Below are 18,729 nucleotides of genomic sequence, written 5' to 3'. Positions count from 1 at the left end.
AAAACCTCAAAAAACAGAACAACATCCAGGGATCTGTGGGTGTCTCCTTGACTAAAATCAGAATTACCATCAGAAATTTACTGGATAATAATGGGATTCATGAGATCATATCACACTGAAAACTATTGCGCACTAAGAAGAACACCAATGCTCCATATTACACTGAGCAAGTCAGGCCATGGCTATCCAAATCAAAAACATCTAACAGGCTATCCCACATTCCTTTTACCTGGACAATCTGAAGCAGTATAGAAAAACACCATCTGAAATGGAATCCCTGATTATCCCTGTCCGAATACACAGCCAAGATATTTGCAGTGGAGTTTGGACTGGACAAATGTGCCACCCTTACCATCAACAGGGGGAAAATACTAAAAATTGAAGAAATCAAAATGCCCTATGGAAATAGAATCAAAAGTCTGAATGAAGACAATTTCCATAAATACCTAGGCATCCTTCAAGCTGACAACATGAATTCAAGAAGAAGGTTAGAAGCGAATACGTCATGAGAATGAAGAAGGTCTTAAAGCCCAAACTCAGTGCAGGAAATACCATCAAGGCAATTAACACTAGACAATTCTGGTCAGTATACACACAGCTGGAATAGTGGACAGGACTTAAGCAAAACTAAAAGTCCTGGATAGGAAGACCAGAAAATATGAAGGAGCATAGGTGGGCATGGAATGTTGCAGGTACACCAGACAGTTGAAGAAAAAAATATATATCTGAAGGATAGTGAAGGAAATGCACTTAAGCTAGTACCCCGTGAAGGCTTACTGGGTACTGGAGTGACCAAACTGCCCTACAGGAAAGACTAGAAGGGAAACATGGCAAGGCAAAATATTACATGGTGAGTATATACACAATAACAGCAGCAACAACTAGCAGGCAAAGCAGATAACTAAATCTAGTATGGTAATGGCTAAAAGCAGAAAGTTAAAGAAAGAGGCAGATGGGTTAATTGGTTGCACAAGACCAAGCCATAAGCATAAAAGTTACAGATCCAGGATTGAGGAGACGGCAACAGACAGCAAGTGGCACCTCTGCAAGAAGCTGGGGAAGCCGAGTGATCGGCTGCTGCAAGGAGACCACACGGACTGACTTCAGACCACAGCACAGAAGCAGCAATGGTGCACAGGAATATCTGCAAGGAATACCATTGAGTCTGCAAGAGAATCAGCATAGAGCAAATTCAAATGTTTTTGGAATGACCAAACCAAAATCCAAAGCTGAAATTCATACAAATATGGTCATAGATCTGAGAGTTGATGTTTGAAAACCCTCAAATATTGGGTCTCTACAGAGGACTGGGCCAAATTCCTATTCAGTGATAGGAGTGACAATTGATTATTGCAGGAAATAGCACTTGCAATAGCACTTAGACTTATCTACCACTTCACAGTGCCTTACAGCCCTCTCCGAGCGACTTTACAGAGACAGCCTCTTGCCCCCAATAATCTGGGTCCTCATTTTACCGACCTCAGAAGGATGGAAGACGGAGTCAACCTTGAGCCGGTCAGGATGGAGCTCCTAGCAGCAGGCAGAGTTTGCTTGCAATGCTGCATTCTAAGCACTGCACCACCAAGCATTGTTGCTTGGCCGTTATTGCAGCTAAAACAGGTATAACCAATTTGAAACTAAAATCAATCACTTTTGCACCCTCACATAACACATGCTAGATAGCTTTATTTATGAAATAAATGAAATTAGCACTGTGCCTTGGTTCTATATGGTCCTTCAATATTTTACATATTTCAATAGGACCCACAGGAAACTCTGGTAATATGCAGCTGCGAACATGCAAAAATTCAGAAAACCAGAAAGGACCAAATACTTTTTCCCAAAATGACAAGTACCCTTAGGGTTAAGGATGACTTTTCTCGAACCGGCTCCCTCTCTGTAGTTAACTGAAGTTTGGGGGATATTCTGTATGGTGGTAACTTCTGCCTCTGTGGGGAAAGCTCAGTTTACTAATTCTTGTTTGTATTAATAGAGATGTGTATATCTCTCATTTTATCCCAGTTTCCTGGGATAAATAGCGGTGAGTCTTACTATTGATATCTTTCTACCAATAGAAAATAACTTTAATTCTGAGCTAATAGCTTTGATTTTCTTATTTGATTTGATTTGATGGATGTTTAAATACATATTTAAAAGAGTCAGTTTGGTTTATTGGTGAAGGCATTGGGCTACAGTCAGGGAGAGCACGAGTTCTAGTCCTGCCTTGGGTGTGAAGCTAGGGTAGCCGGGTGACCTTGGGCCAATCTCTCTCTCTCTCTCTCTCTCTCTCTCTCTCTCTCTCTCTCTCTCTCTCTCTCTCTCTCTCTCTCTCTCTCTCTCTGCACTAAGAGGGAGGAGGTGAGGACAAGCTGCTTCTGAAAAACCTTGCCAAGGAAAATGCAGCTGCTTGTTCTGGCAGTCTCCAAGAACCGGACAAAATTGAACAGAAGGAAGAAGAGACCGTTTTGGTAGTATTTTATGTAACAGTTGTTTTGAGGTTTTTGAGACTTTTATTTTGGAGGTATTTCAGTTTGTTCCTTGTGCAGTTTCAGGTTTATTTAGGACAGGGCTTTTCCACTGGCAGTACACGTACCACTGGTGGTACATCGGCACCTGGAAGGTGGTATGTGTATGACGGGTTGAAAAGCACTGTAAAAAAAGTGTAAAAGTGGATGAGGTGAAGCGGTGGCAGCACCACACGGGCTTGTGGGAAAGTCAGCTGGAGCTGCGCAAGGTGTTGCCTGGGTCCTGCTGAGAGCCCAGGATCAGCATGCGCAGCTCCAGCTGATTGGCCGCAGCTTTAGGGGTGGCAGGCAGCTCCATGCAGCCTTCAGGCGTCGATTCAACTGGAGCTGCGTGAGGCATTGCCTGGGTCCTTCTGAGAGCCCAGGATCAGTGCGCACAGCTCCAGCTGATTGGGGGTGGCAGGCAGCCTCACACAGTCTTCAGGCAGAGATTCAGCTGGAGCCGTGTGAGGCATTGCCTGCTGAGAGCTCAGGATCAGCATGCGTAGTTACAGCTGGCGCTTCCAGCGCGGGGAAGAGAAGAGAGGCTGTAAAAGGAGAAGGTTTTGGTGGGAGAGGGAGACAATGGGCGCAGGGGAGGGAAGAGAAGGGAACGGCGAAAGAGAGATGGAGAAGCGCAGCCTTGAGGAGAGCAGTCAGCTGGAGGTGCACCAAAGAGAAAAGGGGGGGGGGGAGAGGAGACGATATAAAAGAAGGAGTGAAGAGAAGAGAGGATATAAAAGAAGGGAGAGAAGAGAGGGTATAAAAGGGAGAGAAGATATAAAAGAAGGGGAAGGATATAAAGGGGAGAGGATATAAGGCGAGAGAAGAGAGGATATAAAAGAAGGAGGGGGAGAGGATATAAAAGGGGAGAGAAGAGGATATAAAAAAGAAGGATATAAAAGGGAGAGAAGATATAGAAGAAGGGAGGAAAGGATATAAAAGAAGGAGGGGAAGAGGATATAAAAGGGGGGAGAGGAGGATATAAAGGGGGAGAGAGTATAAGAAAGAGAAGAGAGGATATAAAAGGGGAGAGAAGAGGATGTAAAAGAAGGGAGGAGAGAAGAAGATATAAAGGGGGAGAGAAGAGAGGATATAAAAGGGGAGAGAAGAGGATGTAAAAGAAGGGAGGAGAGAAGAAGATATAAAGGGGGAGAGAAGAGAGGATATAAAAGGGGTGAGAGATTTGTTAAATGAGTTTTGCCCCATTTTATGACTTTTCTTGCCACATTTGTTAAGTGAATCACTGCAGTTATTAAATTAGTAACTTGGTTGTTAAGTGAATCTGGTTTCCCCATTGACTTGCTTGTCAGAAGGTTGCAAAAGGGGATCACATGACCCTGGGAGACTGTGACCGTCATAAATATGAATCAGTTGTCAAGCATCCGAATGTAAATCACACCCTGGGTATGCTGCAATGGTCATAAGTGTGAAAAATGGTCATACAGTAAGTCACTTTTTTCAGTGCTGTTGTAACTCTGAACAGTCACTAAGCAAACTGTTGTAAGTCGAGGACCACCTGTACTTTATCACTTTTTTCCTTTTCTCTTTTGGCAATCAAGTTTTTGACCCCTCGCTAGGCGACTGGTGGTCCTCGGATGTTGCCATATCCTAAAAGTGGCACAATGGCTGAAAAGGTTGAAAAGTCCTGATTTAAGTCTCGGCTCTGTTTAGTTTCTCTTGCTTCTTTTTAAATCTAGCAACAGTTTTCTACTTCATTATCTCTGTTGATAAAAGAGCTGCATTCTTCAAGAGGCTATGACTGTACCAGACTGTTGTTGTAAAAGAAAAGAGGGGCCCTGGGTCTGTGCCAAAGCAGACCGTAAGTTGGGAAGGGTAACCGGCAACCCTTGGCCTCATCTGAGCACGGCTCTGCTTCCAGATTCTTTCCACAAGCAGTCAGGCCAAATTTCTCTCTCTCTGCAGAGAGGAAAAAAGAGGGGGGTCCCACCCGAAGAGTTCCTGCCCAGGATGTTACTCTGGCAGAGTACTTCTCAGAAGGAAAGCAGTCTTGTCAGGAGACTAGTAAGCCTTTTCCAACTGAGATTCCTCAAGTTAGTCACTGCCCGCTCTCCGTTGGGTTTCAGCCACTGCAGTGTAGGAGAGAAACTGGTCAAGGCTGCTCTTGGCTTCCCACTTGTGCACCATCATGATAGTTGTTTCAGATGATCCATGATGTTCACTTTGGGATGCTCTGGGGAGTGAGTGGAGAATAGGCAATCTGCTCTCCCACCCCTACTAAAGATTTGGAGCAGCAACATCCTTAAAAGAGTGATTGGAAATCCTGGAAGGGACATATTAAACAGTGAAGGGCAGCTGGTCACCCTCTTACCCTATTTTCTTACCTAAAAATAAGGAACTAAGACGGGGTAGCCGTTGTCTTCTGTTTTTTTCTTTTTTACCAGATTACATGTGCATCTTACATTTACAAAGAGAAACTGCATGCTAAGACTTCAGAAGCAACCTTTCTTGCATAAAAGCTTCTGCTGTGCCAGCCCAGGATCTTTATTGATCCTATATCTTGCAAAACTCCATTGAGAGACTTTTGAAGGAAGAAATGGCAGGCCAAAGGTGGCTCTATGTAAAGCTAAGCCAGCAATGGAGCTGTAGCAGAATAAAGAGTCAGCAGTACTGCAGCTCTTGATAGGTCTTCTCCGGACAAGGAGAGAGTCTGAGATCACCCATATGTGCTCCAGACAGCTATTCCTGGTGAGAGGGCTGCAAGAGGTTCAGAGCCCTGGGAGAGGAGTCAGTAATCATCTTGCTGAAACCATGGCCAGCGCCTTTGAAAAAACATCAAGTTTGCTTACTTTCCTTTTTCTTGTAAACTACTTTTCAGCTTTTAGACACCTTTAGCTTGACTGGTTTGACACCGTGGGGTGAGTTTCCTTCAGTCGTTAGAGAAAGAACATTTTAATTACAAGTTTAAGCACTTTAAAATATTTTTTTAAAAAACCGCTAAAGGGCAATTAAAACTTATTTTGGAAAATTACAAATGGACTAAGACTTCAGATAAATTGGAAATGAGATTTTGGAATTAATTATAAAGAATTCTGTGGAAAAATGTTTTGATTTGATTTTTTCCCCAAAAAAAAAGATTTTAAAAATTAGACACTAGAAGGAACTAAAAATTACAATGAAAGGAGAAGAACACATAAACTTGATTTACAATTACAGAATGAAACAAAATATTGGATGTATTGAAGGGGTTTTTTGAACAATGGATTCAGAAGTTAATTTTTAGTGCCAAGAGAGAGATCTGCCTCTATGGAGAGAGTCTAAAAGAGGTTACGGAAAAGGGACATATTCCATCTGACAAGATCGAGGCTGAGTTGAAAGTGGATATACAAATGACATTCTATAGGAATGACATGGAAATGATCATACAAAAGAAACTGGTGGATATGTTAATAATTAAAAGGGATATACAAACAATAAACCAAAAGAGTGATAATGTTATAATTTTCCATTATTGGATTTACAAAAGAGGTTTGTTAAAGTTTTGAAAAGTCTCTTGAGAAGAGACAAAACAAAAATGAAAACAAATCAAGTTCTACAATGTTATTTGAAGCGACTAAAGATCAAGATACTTTAAAGTATAAAGAGGGACTCTAACATTGATTTATCTGAACAAGATTAAGATAGATCTGTTGTAATCTCTGGTAACCCTCAATGGAGTTTGCTGACACCTGGACTGAAATGACAAGTTTTTCTGGGTTTGTTTACAGATAATAGATGGAATACGGGGAAAAATTGTTTGTTGTCTTTTAAGAGGTGATAAATTACTAGATAGGAAGTCATTTCTTTATATATTTCATTTCTTTTTCTTTACTATATTCTACTTTTCTTTCTCCTTTTTCTTTTTTTCCTCTCTGCACTTTTTTATTTTTATTCTTTTTTCACTTAGTATTAATTTTTACTGTTGTAATTATAATCTTTAATAAAATTGTTTTCGAAGTTTCCGTTGTGAGACTGCAGTCTAATGATTTTTATGCTGAGGTTTCTGGGAAAGGTGTCCCCTCAGCCCCTCAGTTCATGGCAGGTCTTGTCCCTGGAGAGAGGAAAAGTGTTATTTGGGGCAGGGGGGGATGTTTTTAGAAAAGCCCCACCCAGTCTTTTCTCCTGTTTGCAGTGCTCCGCTCTGGGTCTGCACCTGAACCTCCTGCTGGATCGCTCCCAGCAGTTCCAGGACGTAGCAGGATCCCTCCGCTCGTGGCTGCAAGAGAGCGAAGAGGCCGTGAGCTGCCTCCTGCTGGAGCCCGTCTCCTCTGACCCGGCCATTTTGCAAAGGCAGCTGGTTAGCGCCAAAGTAAGTTACTCCTCAGCTTTAATCTTTGGCAGACTTTTTACCCGTAGCTTCAGCTAGAAAAGGCTGGGCCACACTACGCACGCCCGCATTTTCATGTGCTGGGCATTTTGGCAGGAGGCAGTGTGGGGAGAGTGCTTTCTTTCAGAAGCCTTAGTTGAACGAGGCCATCAGTTGGGGATTAGCATCTTCCCCCTCCTGCCTTGTACAATGGAGGGCGCCAGTATGGTTCCCAGGCGAGAGAAGACCAGAAATAGCCGTGTCAGATCATACCTTTCCAAGGGGGTTCTACACTGGCTTGAGCCTCAGAGCCTCTTTTTAAAGACATTAACTTCTTTAGTCCAGTTCTAGTATTTCTTCCTGCCTCCTTTCTGTTGCTTCTAACAGCACATGCAGGAGGACCTTGCAGAGCATCAGGTGCCTGTAGAGAAGCTTGAAAAAGCCGCTCAGTCCCTCTTGGAAATACGGGAAGCCCCAGTGCCTGACCACAGAGGCATCCAGCAGATCACAGGTAAACCTGGGGGGAAAAAGGTCTAAGGGAGCTGTTCTTACTTGGTGCACTCCAAGTCTATTAGTCTGTAATGCAGCATGACCAGTGGTTGAGGGGGGCTGGGGGAGGGGGCATTAAAGTGAGGAAGAAGGTCTTTGGAGTCTTTGTTCTCCAGACCTTGCTCAAGGACTGCATTGAAATTTATGGCTTTAAACCCCTCCTCGGCCTTCCTAGGCAGTTTCTTATAATGTTGGAGAACCTTGAATGCTTTGATCCCAGGCCATTGGAATTGAATCAGAATCAAAACAGAGCTGGAAGGGACCTTGGAGGTCTTCTAGTCCAGCCCCCTGCTTAAGCAGGAGAGCCTATACCATTTCAGACAAGTGTCTGTCCAGCCTCTTCTTAAAAGCCTCCAGTGATGGAACACCCACGATTTCTGGTGGCAAGCTGTTCCACTAGTTAATTGTCCTCACTGTTAGGAACTTTCTCCTTAATTCCAGGTTTCTTCTCTCTTTGGTCAGTTTCCAACCATTGTTTCTCCTCCTGCCCTCTGGTGCTTTGGAGAATAGTTTGACCCTCTCTTCTTGGTGGCAGCCCCTCAAATAGTGGAATACTGTTATCATGTCTCCTCTATTCCTTCTTTTCTTTAGACTAGCCAAACCCAAATCTTGCAGCCGTTCTTCATATGTTTTAGTCTCCAGGCCTTCGATCATCTTAATCTTATCTGAATTTTTTCCAAAGTCTCAACATCTTTATTGTAGTATGGTGACCAAAATTGGCTGCAGTATTCCAGGTGTGGTCTTACTAGGGTTTTATAAAACGGTAATAATACTTCGCATGATCTTGATTCTATGCCTCTGTTTATACAACCCAGGATTGTATTAGCTTTTTTGGCTGCTGCTGCACATGGCTGGCTCATAATCAAGTGATCATCCGCTAGGACTCCAAGGTCCCTCTCACAGTTGCTGTTTTTGAGCCAGGTCTCACCTAATCTGTACTTTTATTGTCCTGCCTAAATGTAAAACTTGCTTTTCTCCACATTGAAACTCATTTTGTTGGATAGGGCCCATTGTTCAAGTCTGTCAAGATCTTTTGGGATCCTGAGTTTGTCTTCTGGGGTGTTGGCTACTCCTGCCAGTTTGGTGTCATCTGCAAATTTGATGAGGAATTCTTTGGCCATTTTAATTTTCCCCCGTAATTCATTTGATTCTTGCACAGATTCCACTGTGAGCCGATTCCAGAGCCTTTTGTGTCGGATGGCCGAGCGCTCAGACCTTTTGCAGAAGTCCATTGCTCAATCTCAGAGTGTCCAAGAGGCACTGGAGAGCCTCCTTCAGTCCATGGCTGAAATTGAGGGAACTCTCAAACAGGAGGATGGGTCTGCATTCTCCTCCATTTCCATCCAGGAGGCGCTTGCTACAAACACAGTAAGATATTTCACTTAGCTTTCTGACTGTAGTCTTGTTCCAGAATTTAAAAAAGATGGGGACTTTTTGAACACCAAAAATGTCTCTGAACAACCTGGACTTTCTTTGTCTTTATCATTATCAATTTTATCCAAATCCAATTTTGAAAATGATTGAACCATAGATGTTGCTTTCAGTACAAAGGTTTGCTGTTTGGCACCTGATCAGTGATAAAAGCTACTCCCTGAGTATATGCAGAGTGTTATTTCAGTTGGTGGACAGCCATAATTAGCAGATTGAGCATCTGAGATCAAAATGGAGATCCAGTTAAATGTAGAATATAGAACATGTTGCCCCTTAGGAGTAGATCAGGACACTTTTCACACCAAGTCTCCAGAAAGGAGTTATGAATAAAATAATAGTTTCCAAAGTTTATTATAAACTAAACAGAGTTCTTTCCCTCAGGGAGAGCTGGAATCTGGAATGATTCCAAACTTCTGGGTTGTTTCTATCTAGTCTTCAGTCTCAGAGAACCTGCATCTTTTCCAGGCACAAGGAGCAGCCAGCCAGGCTTTGGCACTGAGCAGAGTCCGGTCCAAGCAGGTTGCCTTGTGCTGCTGCTGCACTGCTGTAAAGCATTAAAAAAACACCCCACGGCACACCCTGGACTTCCTTTGATTTGAAAGACAGGTTCAACTCTTCTTTGTTAAAGGAAAGGCTAGTCCAGAATCCAGCTTTGGTGTAAGCTGTGTCCAGTGGGAGAGCACATCCCTTCTAGATCGCCAGCAGACCAGACTTCTTTTGACTACCTCTTGTTAGCTATGCTTCTGTACTTTGTGGCCCTGGAGTCTCAGTTGATGGAACAGAATGAAACTCTGTAGTGGAGTGAGCTGTGACTAATAGGAGAGTCTGCACTGCTTCCATTGGTGCAAAATGGTTCCCTGTTGATTGAGCTGGGCTGGGCTGGGAGGTTGGATTTGTCTCATGGAGCTCTTTGGTTGTATGGAATCTCTGAACCTGAAGCAGCAACTGGCAGAGACTTCCAAACATGGAGAAAAGCTTCTTTGTTGAGAGAAGCTTAGTTCCTGGACTCATAGCAGATTCTCCCTGGCAGCAAGCAGTTTTTCTGTTTCTGGGGATATGCAAAATATATATCCTTCTTGTTGCAGAAGCTCAAACAAGACATTGCCAGGCAAAAGAGCAGCTTGGAAGCCACTCGTGAAATGGTGACCCAGTTTATGGAAACAGCTGACAGCACCACTGCTGCCGCCCTCCAGAGCAAGCTGGCGGAGGTGACCCAGTGCTTTAGCCACCTGTGGCAGCAGCAGCAAGAGAAGGAGGACACCTGGAAGAAGGTCCTCCCCCAGGTGGAAGAGTACGAGCAGCTCTCAGAGAAGCTGAAACAATTCATGGAAAGCCGAGGGCGGATGCTGGCCTTGGGAAACCAACCGGAGCGGGACATTACTCACTTCGCCCAGCAGATCCAGGTGAGAAGCTGCTGAGCAAAGGGCCAGGCAAGGCTCAGGATTGGAGGACACCTGGTTTCTGGTCCCTGGGCTTGGTTCTGGCTTCTCCAGGAAGAGGCCGTTGCCTGCTGGTAGGTTAGTGTTGGGGTTTTATTAGAGCTGGCAGGCTCAAACCAGGAAATAAAAGGGAGAGGAGTAGCAAAAATCCCTCTAACAAGCTATGCAAAGTGAATAAATAAATAAATTTATGCACCGCACTCCCTTTGAGAGCAGGCTTGGACTGCTGCTTCTCTGGATTTTCACCCTAGAAGTTCCTGTGAAGGGAGGGTGCATCTTCTGCTGGGCTACCCAGAAGCCCCTGAATGCAGATTGGGCTGCAGGATTTTGCTTCCTGGCTTCTGGTCATTCTGTTTATAGAGACAAGGTTAAGCAAGTGCAGGAGATTTGCAATAAAGCTGAAGAGTTCTTGCAGGTCAGAAAACAAGAGCTCTGAACCCTGCAGAGTTGCACAGTTGGGATTTTGCATTTTGATATTCTTTTTCAGGACCGGCTTTGCCCACAGAAATTTGGGGGTCATCTATCTGTAATTGTAATTTTAAAGTTCAAATTCATAGAAAGGTTGATCAAGAACGGCCTTATCAGTAGACCCAGGAAACAGTACAGCAGCCTAAGGGCATTTCAGGGAGATGCTGAATCCAAGGTGTTTCACAGCCCTGATCCAGTTGCCTTTGGAGACCAGTCATGTCTGCTCTAATCATCCTAACGTGATTTGTGTGCAGGGATTGTTATTGCTATCCAGCATGACTTCCAGGGACCAGGGTGATCTCACAGGCTGTTCCTTATGGCAAAACCCTTTAAATTTTGGACTGAGTTATAGATGCCCTTCACTTCAACCATATCTGCCCTGTGTCTCCCTGCACCTTCACCCATTTCCTGATGCTTCCAGGAACTGAATTCAGAGATGAAGCAGCGCCATGAGGATCTGGACAAACTGGAACATTTAACTACAGAGATAAGCTCTTGTGGGTTGGTGTGGGTTGGCTTCTCCTCACACCAAGAGAAGGTGCGCAGTTTGCGGAAAGAGTTCACTCAGCTGCAAAAAGCCACAAAGGAAAGGTGAGAAGGGATTCTCCCAGCCAGAGGAGTGGTGGGAGCCTTACAGAGGAAATTTCTGGGAGATTGAATTGTTGTAATTCTTTGACTGTATCCCAATTGCTTTGTGCTGGGAAAAGGTGGGAGGCAGAAAAATGAAGGCCATGAGGAATCTCTGCTGCTATAGTTTGTAATCTTACCCAATTTTTCTCCACTGGTAAAATGTTTTGCAGAATTTTGAATTGTTAGAAGAAGAGGTTTTTGACCAAAGAGATAGTTGAATAAAATACATACTTCACCAAAAGTAAAGCATTTCCCAAAGTGTTCCCAGCTTTTACAGAAAGTTTTCCCTGTCTCCATACTCGGGAAATAATCTCCTTCTCTCCAGAATATTGTTTTTCGTGTTAGGGTGAGGAAGACCCCTGCCCATATTGTGGGCAACTGCCATGAGGAAAAACTGTGGGTTCACTATGGGATAAGAATAAAAATGGTGCCTGGGAGGCTGTTTAAGTTCACCAAAGAGAACAGCCCTTTCTTTAGCTATCTGAATGTCCAGGAATCTTTACCTTAGGATAAGTGTCTGAACAAAGCCTTAAAACAATTCAACCCATTCTGAAGCTATTTTATACCCAGACAGTGGGTTCGCTTAATGACTGCAGTGTTCACTTTACAACTGCTACATCTGCTTAAGAACTGCCAGAAAAGGGTTATAAAATTGTGTCGGTCACATGGATGCCTTGACTTATGACCATCATGACATACAACAGAAATTCCAGGCTCGTTACGGTTATAAGTCAGGGATTTCTGAATCCTAGAAAAAAAACAGCCTTATCTTCAGTCTCTCCCCATCCACTGTTGGATTGTCTTCTGAAGCTTGATAAACTTCTCTCAAGCCGTGGTATAACAGAGAAAAAAGGGGGAGCACCCACATTTTGTTTTATGTTCTATTCTGTAAAGACAACGGGGAAATCTGCAACTTTCTGCTTCTGGAGCAAGTGAACTCTGAATGGGTTCAGAGCTTAAAATTTGGTTCCATCCCACGATATCCCTCCCGCCCCCACTGCCCTTTTAAGATAAGTGTGCTCTCCTTCTCAGGGTCTACCCAGTCACATGAAAAACTCTCAGCCATTCAGATGGCCCTTTACTGCATCCAGAGGATGGTTATCTTCAAAAACTCTGCCCTATTTGTTCTGGCAACAGATATTAGCTGCCCAGAGTAACTTTGTATAATGAGAGGGCAGCATGTAAATTTATAAATAAATACTCTCTTCTTCAGTGCCCTATTGGTTACATGTATTGTAATTTGTGCTGGTAGACACAATTCCATACATCAACTGGCAATTTTTACCCTTCAACCTTATTTGGCAGTGAAATCCTGGGAAAAGTCACAATTACTTTGAAGAGTTACATACATATACTTCATTGCCATTTCTATGTACACCAAAACACCTTTCTGGAATCAGATCTGAAACATTGCACAGCCATAATAGGAATTGGTGTAGGTATAATTTCTTGCAGGATGCTTCTTTCCTCTATTTGCCACTGCAATTTACTAAGAAGATTGAAATAGATGAATCAATCTTTTATTATTGATGTTGTTGAAAATCATTAATGTAATTAATTGTGGCACTTTTAGTTGATCCAGGAAAGTAAAAAAAATTGTCAAAGGAGTAAAGCAAGAATGAATCAGAGGTCCATAATGCTTCATTCTGTACCCAGTTTGTCTAAAGACTTAAACTGCATTGGAAAGAAAAACAAGATGTGAAATGGCTCTTACTCTTAGGAAGAAGTGATAATTGCAAGATTCTCCAAGTGGTTTCAGGCATTTTGGGGCCAGACTGTCCTCTGTGACTTGCATGTACCTAGTTCATTGATGCTTCTCAAATGCTTTCCCATATATAGAATTAATAACCAGCCCAAAGACTCAGAATGGCAGTTTGCCAATTTTGCATGGCTCATAGCAACCAGGCAGATCAATGGGGTGGTCCAGTAGGTACTTGTGGCAAACAGAGAGAACTGTTAGGAGCAGGTTGTTCCTTTGGCCAACAGTTATAAGAGGTATCCTGCATGGCTTCCCCTTCCTCCTCTGTGATTGTGCTTGCCAGATAGTGCGTAAGTCCTTCACGGCCCATTTTTTTTAATCCATTCCCAGGGAAAAAGGAGCTTCATCTTGTCAAGAACAGTTGGATGTATTCCGAAAACTGGTTGGGTCGCTCAGGCAATGGCTGGAAGGAATAGAGAGGACTATCCCAGCTGCTGAGACTTCTTTGGGCACCCATGAATTGGAGAAGCGGAGGCAGCAAACAGAGGTGGGCAGAGAAATGCGTCCAGAAGTCATTTTATAAGCAGATTCATGAAAAAAGTGGAGGATGTGGCTTCATCACTGTAGTTTGGCAGATATCCCGACAAAGAACTGGGGTGAAAGCCCCAGGTGATGTGGCAAAGTCTACCTTGTGTGTGGTTCAGCCTTCTGGTAGGCAGGTAGCTGCCCCTCATCCTACCCTCTTTGCTGAGCACCTCCATCCACACAGATTTGTGGAGTCATGCTGGAAGTGAGCTGCTGCAGAGGCCCTTTTCACTGTCGTGGCAGACAGGTCTCTTGCCCACCATGCCTTGTGTGGCAAAAGGTTATAGAGGGCAGCTGCCCAGGTGCCCTGCTTTGAAGAGGTATGTCTTCAAAGAGGTAGGGCTCATTCAGAGGGAGGGAGCAGGCTGGCTGCTGCCAAAAAATTGGCCTGCTAAAAAGCTGGAAAAAAAGGGCCCATGTGTCAGAACCCACTTCAGCCCACATCTTAAGAAAGAAGGACTCTTGGAGACAAGATTTTCCAAGCAGGAACCTTTACTAAGAAATAGGAGATAGCAGGCATAACAGACAGGATCTGAGGAATCCCCTCAGAGATCAGTATTTTTAAAGTCCCCCCAAGCAAACCCCACCCCACAGTTCATTCGGTCAGTTCCGGATCAGCCAAACTGCCCCTTTGTCATTTTCCTGTAATAATACAGCTCCCACCGCCAAAGCCTTCAGGGTATCCCCAGAACTTCCCCAAACGTGGTGATTTTTATTGTGACAGAAGACAAAATAATTGTAGGAAGGAATGTTCAATGTATTAAATTGCCATGACGTCTTGTGACCTTTTCATCTGCCAATGGTCATGTTCTTATGCTTTCTCTGTTCTGTTTTCAGGTCTTCGTGGAAGAATGGATAGCAAAAGGGGTTCTTGTGGAGGAGATGAACCAACGGGGGACAGCCTTAGAGAATTTAATCATTGAGATTACAGCTCCAGATGCACAATCCAAGACAGGTAGGAGACTGAGAGATGCACTCTTTTCTACTCTTACCTGCCTCTCTTTAAACTGCCATTCTGAATTTAGTTGCTTGTTGATAACAATTATGGAAGGCTTGGAAAAGGAAGAATGTAAAAATGCACAGTTGCTTTGTTCCAACTTTTCTCCAGTTCTTGGCAGAAACTGAAGATGAAAAGCTCCTCTGTTTACATTCCTACGTTGTGTTCCTGTAGACTGCCAGAGACCTTAGGGAGGAATAGGCTCACTGACGGAGTGCGGGAAGTAATGCTTTGCTCCGAGAAAGGTCTCTAATTAAATCGGTTACTTAAAGATGTCAGGTAGCAAAACTAGGATGAAATTGTGGGATGGCCATCATAGTTTCTCAGAATCTGCCAGAGGTAGGCAGTTGACTAGGGTGGAAAGATGAATCAGATTGCAGCTTCCACAGTTCCTCGTCATTGGCTACACCCATCAGAGGGAACCGTTGTAATCAAAATGTTAACTGTAGAATAGACAGTGCTCAGCTTAGATGGATCAAGTGGTTGATTCAACAAGTCAATCCTTCTTCAAAAAATCTCCTAGTATAACAGAATAAGAGAGTTGGAAGGGATCTTAGCGATCTTCTAGTCCAATCCCTGCTCAAGCAGGAAACTATACCATTTTGTAATCCTGATTTATGGCAACCTAGAATTAATGCTGCAGTGCAGAAACTATTCTTAGTAAAAGTGCTTAAAATGGTCCATGTGCATTTGTAAACCCCACCCAACAGAATTCTGTTTAAATCTGTCAAACATGAATACCGTCTACACATTTCCTCAGTTAATGACTGCAATTGGGACTGGCAACTTTATCCTTAAGCGATGCAGTTGTAAGGGGGGGGGAATTACATGATCATACTGACTTATAATGTATCAATAAAAGTTGCATAAATAACACTTATAAAAAGTAGCTCCATGTTAATTGCAAGATTATACAGCATTCAAAGGCAGAAAATATTTCCCTCCCATTACAAGAACTGTGTTCCTTGAAGGATATTAAGAAACACAAAGCCACACCCTTCGTGGAATTGCTGAACTGACCTTGGAAAGAGCTGTAGGACAGCCCTGCCTGGTAGAAATTCCATATCTTTGTCGTCACCGTGCCCTGAATTACATGCAGAGCACAATCTATTTTCCACTGAAGGTTGAGGGCATCTCTTTCGAATAACCACCAAGATTTCTGGCACAAGGTGCTTTCGACTTGTGTGTGTGTGGTGGTGGGGGGGGGGAGGAAAGCCAGCTAATGTTGAACTAGATGTTTTTTTTATATCTAGCTTTGTATAAGCAGGTACAAAAATTATAGACAGTGTAGTGTAATGATGCTAGGCTAGGACTAGGTAGAGCAGGTTTAAATCAGCCCAATCGCTGTCACTGGAGGAGATGATGTGTGAGGCCATGTGGGGCTGGCCAGCCTCTCTGTCTATGGGCACACGGTCCAGTTGGATCTCACTGCTAGTGCAGGTTGCAGGCTGTCCTAGGGTTGCATGGTGTGCAGACGTGCAACAAACTCTTAACCAGTTCAGCTCATCTCACAACAGAATGACCCTGGCTGGTGTACCGCACTCAGTTAAAAAGAAAACCAATAAATACACATAAAACAATCATTAAAAACTGTAAAAGCTACCAAAAAGTGCACAAAAGAAGAGAGGGTGATGTTAATTGTAGTGAAGGAACCATTACAAAATCTGCCAGCCCCCTGGGACCCCCAGCCTGATAACATACCCAGGTCTTGATGGATTTGCAGAATGTTGAGACGGATGGAGTGAATCTGACTGGGGGTGGTGGTGGATAAGATTCCACAAGGCAGGTTCCAGGGCAGAGATTAATGACTATAGTTGACTGTATGTAGTGCAGAAGAATAATCTTGACTATAAATTAAATCACAGCCCTGCAGTTACTTCCTCACCGTGTACTAACTAACTATTTCTTAGGCAGATTGATTTTTGTTCTTCACCTAATATATTTTAAAACTCCCAAGAATTTAAGAAACTGTAGCTAGAATTACAAATATATCCACAAAAGAAAGCTGTGAAAACACAAATGGAGTCAATAAAACATAAACTAAACTTAACAGAGTCAGAGGAATTGGCTCAACAAATTAAAAGGGCAAAACAAAACTTTTTCAAAAATGCAAATAAGCTGGGAAGATGGCTGGCTTATAAACTGAATAAAGAAAGAGAGAAGAAATTGATAAATAAATTGCAAGATGAGAAGGGCGCTTTACAATTTCAAAATGATGCAATAAAAAAATAGTTAAAGAATTTTATGAAAAACTATATGATACAGAAGAAATCTCTCGGGGGAAAATAGTACAATATATGGAAAATACTAATCTACCAAAAATTCCAGAGAACTTTAAAAATATGCTAAATGAAAAAATTACAATGATGGAATTGATGGAAGCTATAAAAAAAACAAAAAAACCGATAAGACCCCAGTACCGGATGGGCAGAGTTCTATAAATGTTTACAAGATATATTAAGCTCACAAATGAAAGAAGTTTGCAGTGAGGTATTATTAGAGGTTAAATTACCAAACACTTGGACAGAAGCAAATATTACTTTAATACCAAAAGAGGACTCAGATTTGACACAGATAAAAAATTATCGGCTAATATCAATATTAAATTTGAATTACAAAATCTTTGCTTCAATAATAACAGAGATACTGAAAAGATTTTTGATTGAATCTATTCATTCAGATCAAAATGGATTTTTACTAAAAAGACAAATAAAAAATAACTTTAGGATTATTTTAGATACATTGAAATGCACCCAGGAAAACAAATGGCACTAATTATTTTAGATGCTCAAAAAGCTTTTGACAATGTAAGTTGGCAATTTATGATACAACAATTAAACTGTATGGACTTTGGAGAAAAGTTGATAAAGATCATTAAGACAGAATATGATAAACAGCAAAAGTAATTGTCAACATACAGAGAACTTTAATATAATGAAAGCACAAGACAAGGATGTCCACTATGCCCCACTGTTATTTATACTAACTTTGGTAGTTCTCAACAGAAATATCAGACAAGATCTGGAAATTAAAGGAATGGAGATAAAAGATGAAAGCTATAAACTACAAGCGTTTGCAGATGACCTGGTATTCATTTTAGAAGAATCGCTGGAGACAACTCTTAAACTATTGAAAAGAATAGAAGAATTTGGAGAAATAGCAGGATTGAAAACAACCAGAAAAAACCAAAGTTATAGTCAAAAACCTTACAGATAAGCAAAAAAACCAAGTCAGAAAAAAATAGACTTACAAATAATTAAGAAAGTTAAATATTTGGGAATATACTTAACAGCAAGATGCGCAATGATAAGATAATTATATAAAATTACTAAATCAAACAAAATTAGATTTGGAAAAATGGAAAAACAACTATCAATGTTAGGAAGAATAGCTACTGTGGAAATGAATATTTTACCAAAATTCCTCTTTTTATTTCAAACAGTACCTATAAAAATACGAAAAAAAGGTTTTTTGTTGATCTGAATACACTGATCTCAAAATTTATTTAGCCAGAATTAAACTGAAAATGCTACAAGAAGCTAAAGAAAATGGAGGATTTGGACTACCGGATTGGGTCTTATATTATCAAGCATGTGCTCTAACATGGTTAAAAGAATGGGTAACCCTCAGAAATATTTTAAAACTCCCATGTTTCTCTTGGGGAGAGAAGAAGAAAGCTGGGTCTTTTTTCTCCTGGTGCAATAATTTTGACCCTTTGGGTCTCTGTCAGTCACATTCCTCATCATGAAGTAGACTGTAGCTTGATTCCTGCACTCCTTGGCAGCAGAGCATCCCCTAAATAATGGCTACCAATTGTTTGCCTTGCACCTTGCAAGGAAGCAAAACATGCAACAGCTCTTCTCCCTGGCCGCTCCGGTCAGAGACTTCCTTCCCATGATGACACACAGGCAGCAGTCTGCAAGTGCTCAAGAGTGTCTCTGCCGTTGCCGGGGAACACAGATTGGGCCTCAAAATAACAGCTGTATTAGTGAAGCCATCATGCAAAGAGGCATTCTTTGCAGATCATCTGCAGTTAGAAACATAAATGCAGAAGGGAGAAATATTAATAGTGAAAGCAATTTGCCTTTATTTATGTGGATAGTTCTATGATGCTTAAACAC

At 42.2% G+C, this 18,729-nt stretch overlaps 1 protein-coding gene across 1 annotated transcript in view; it reads left to right on the top strand.

The window, feature by feature from the left end:
* The window catches only part of MACF1 (microtubule actin crosslinking factor 1), a 296,242-nt gene that overhangs the window by 176,677 nt on the left and 100,836 nt on the right, over nucleotides 1–18,729 (top strand). Inside the window, exons 44-50 of the mRNA XM_081335334.1 lie at nucleotides 6,637–6,813; nucleotides 7,198–7,321; nucleotides 8,519–8,727; nucleotides 9,876–10,193; nucleotides 11,119–11,288; nucleotides 13,417–13,573; nucleotides 14,449–14,566. Of these exons, the coding sequence (XP_081191460.1) occupies nucleotides 6,637–6,813; nucleotides 7,198–7,321; nucleotides 8,519–8,727; nucleotides 9,876–10,193; nucleotides 11,119–11,288; nucleotides 13,417–13,573; nucleotides 14,449–14,566 (1,273 nt within the window). The remainder of the gene's footprint in view (nucleotides 1–6,636; nucleotides 6,814–7,197; nucleotides 7,322–8,518; nucleotides 8,728–9,875; nucleotides 10,194–11,118; nucleotides 11,289–13,416; nucleotides 13,574–14,448; nucleotides 14,567–18,729) is intronic.

Source organism: Vipera berus, assembly GCF_964194415.1.
Source record: "Vipera berus genome assembly, chromosome: 9".
NCBI lineage: Eukaryota > Metazoa > Chordata > Lepidosauria > Squamata > Viperidae > Vipera > Vipera berus.
The sequence above is the reverse complement of the archived record's forward strand: the minus strand, read 5'-3'. Positions and strand labels throughout refer to the sequence as shown.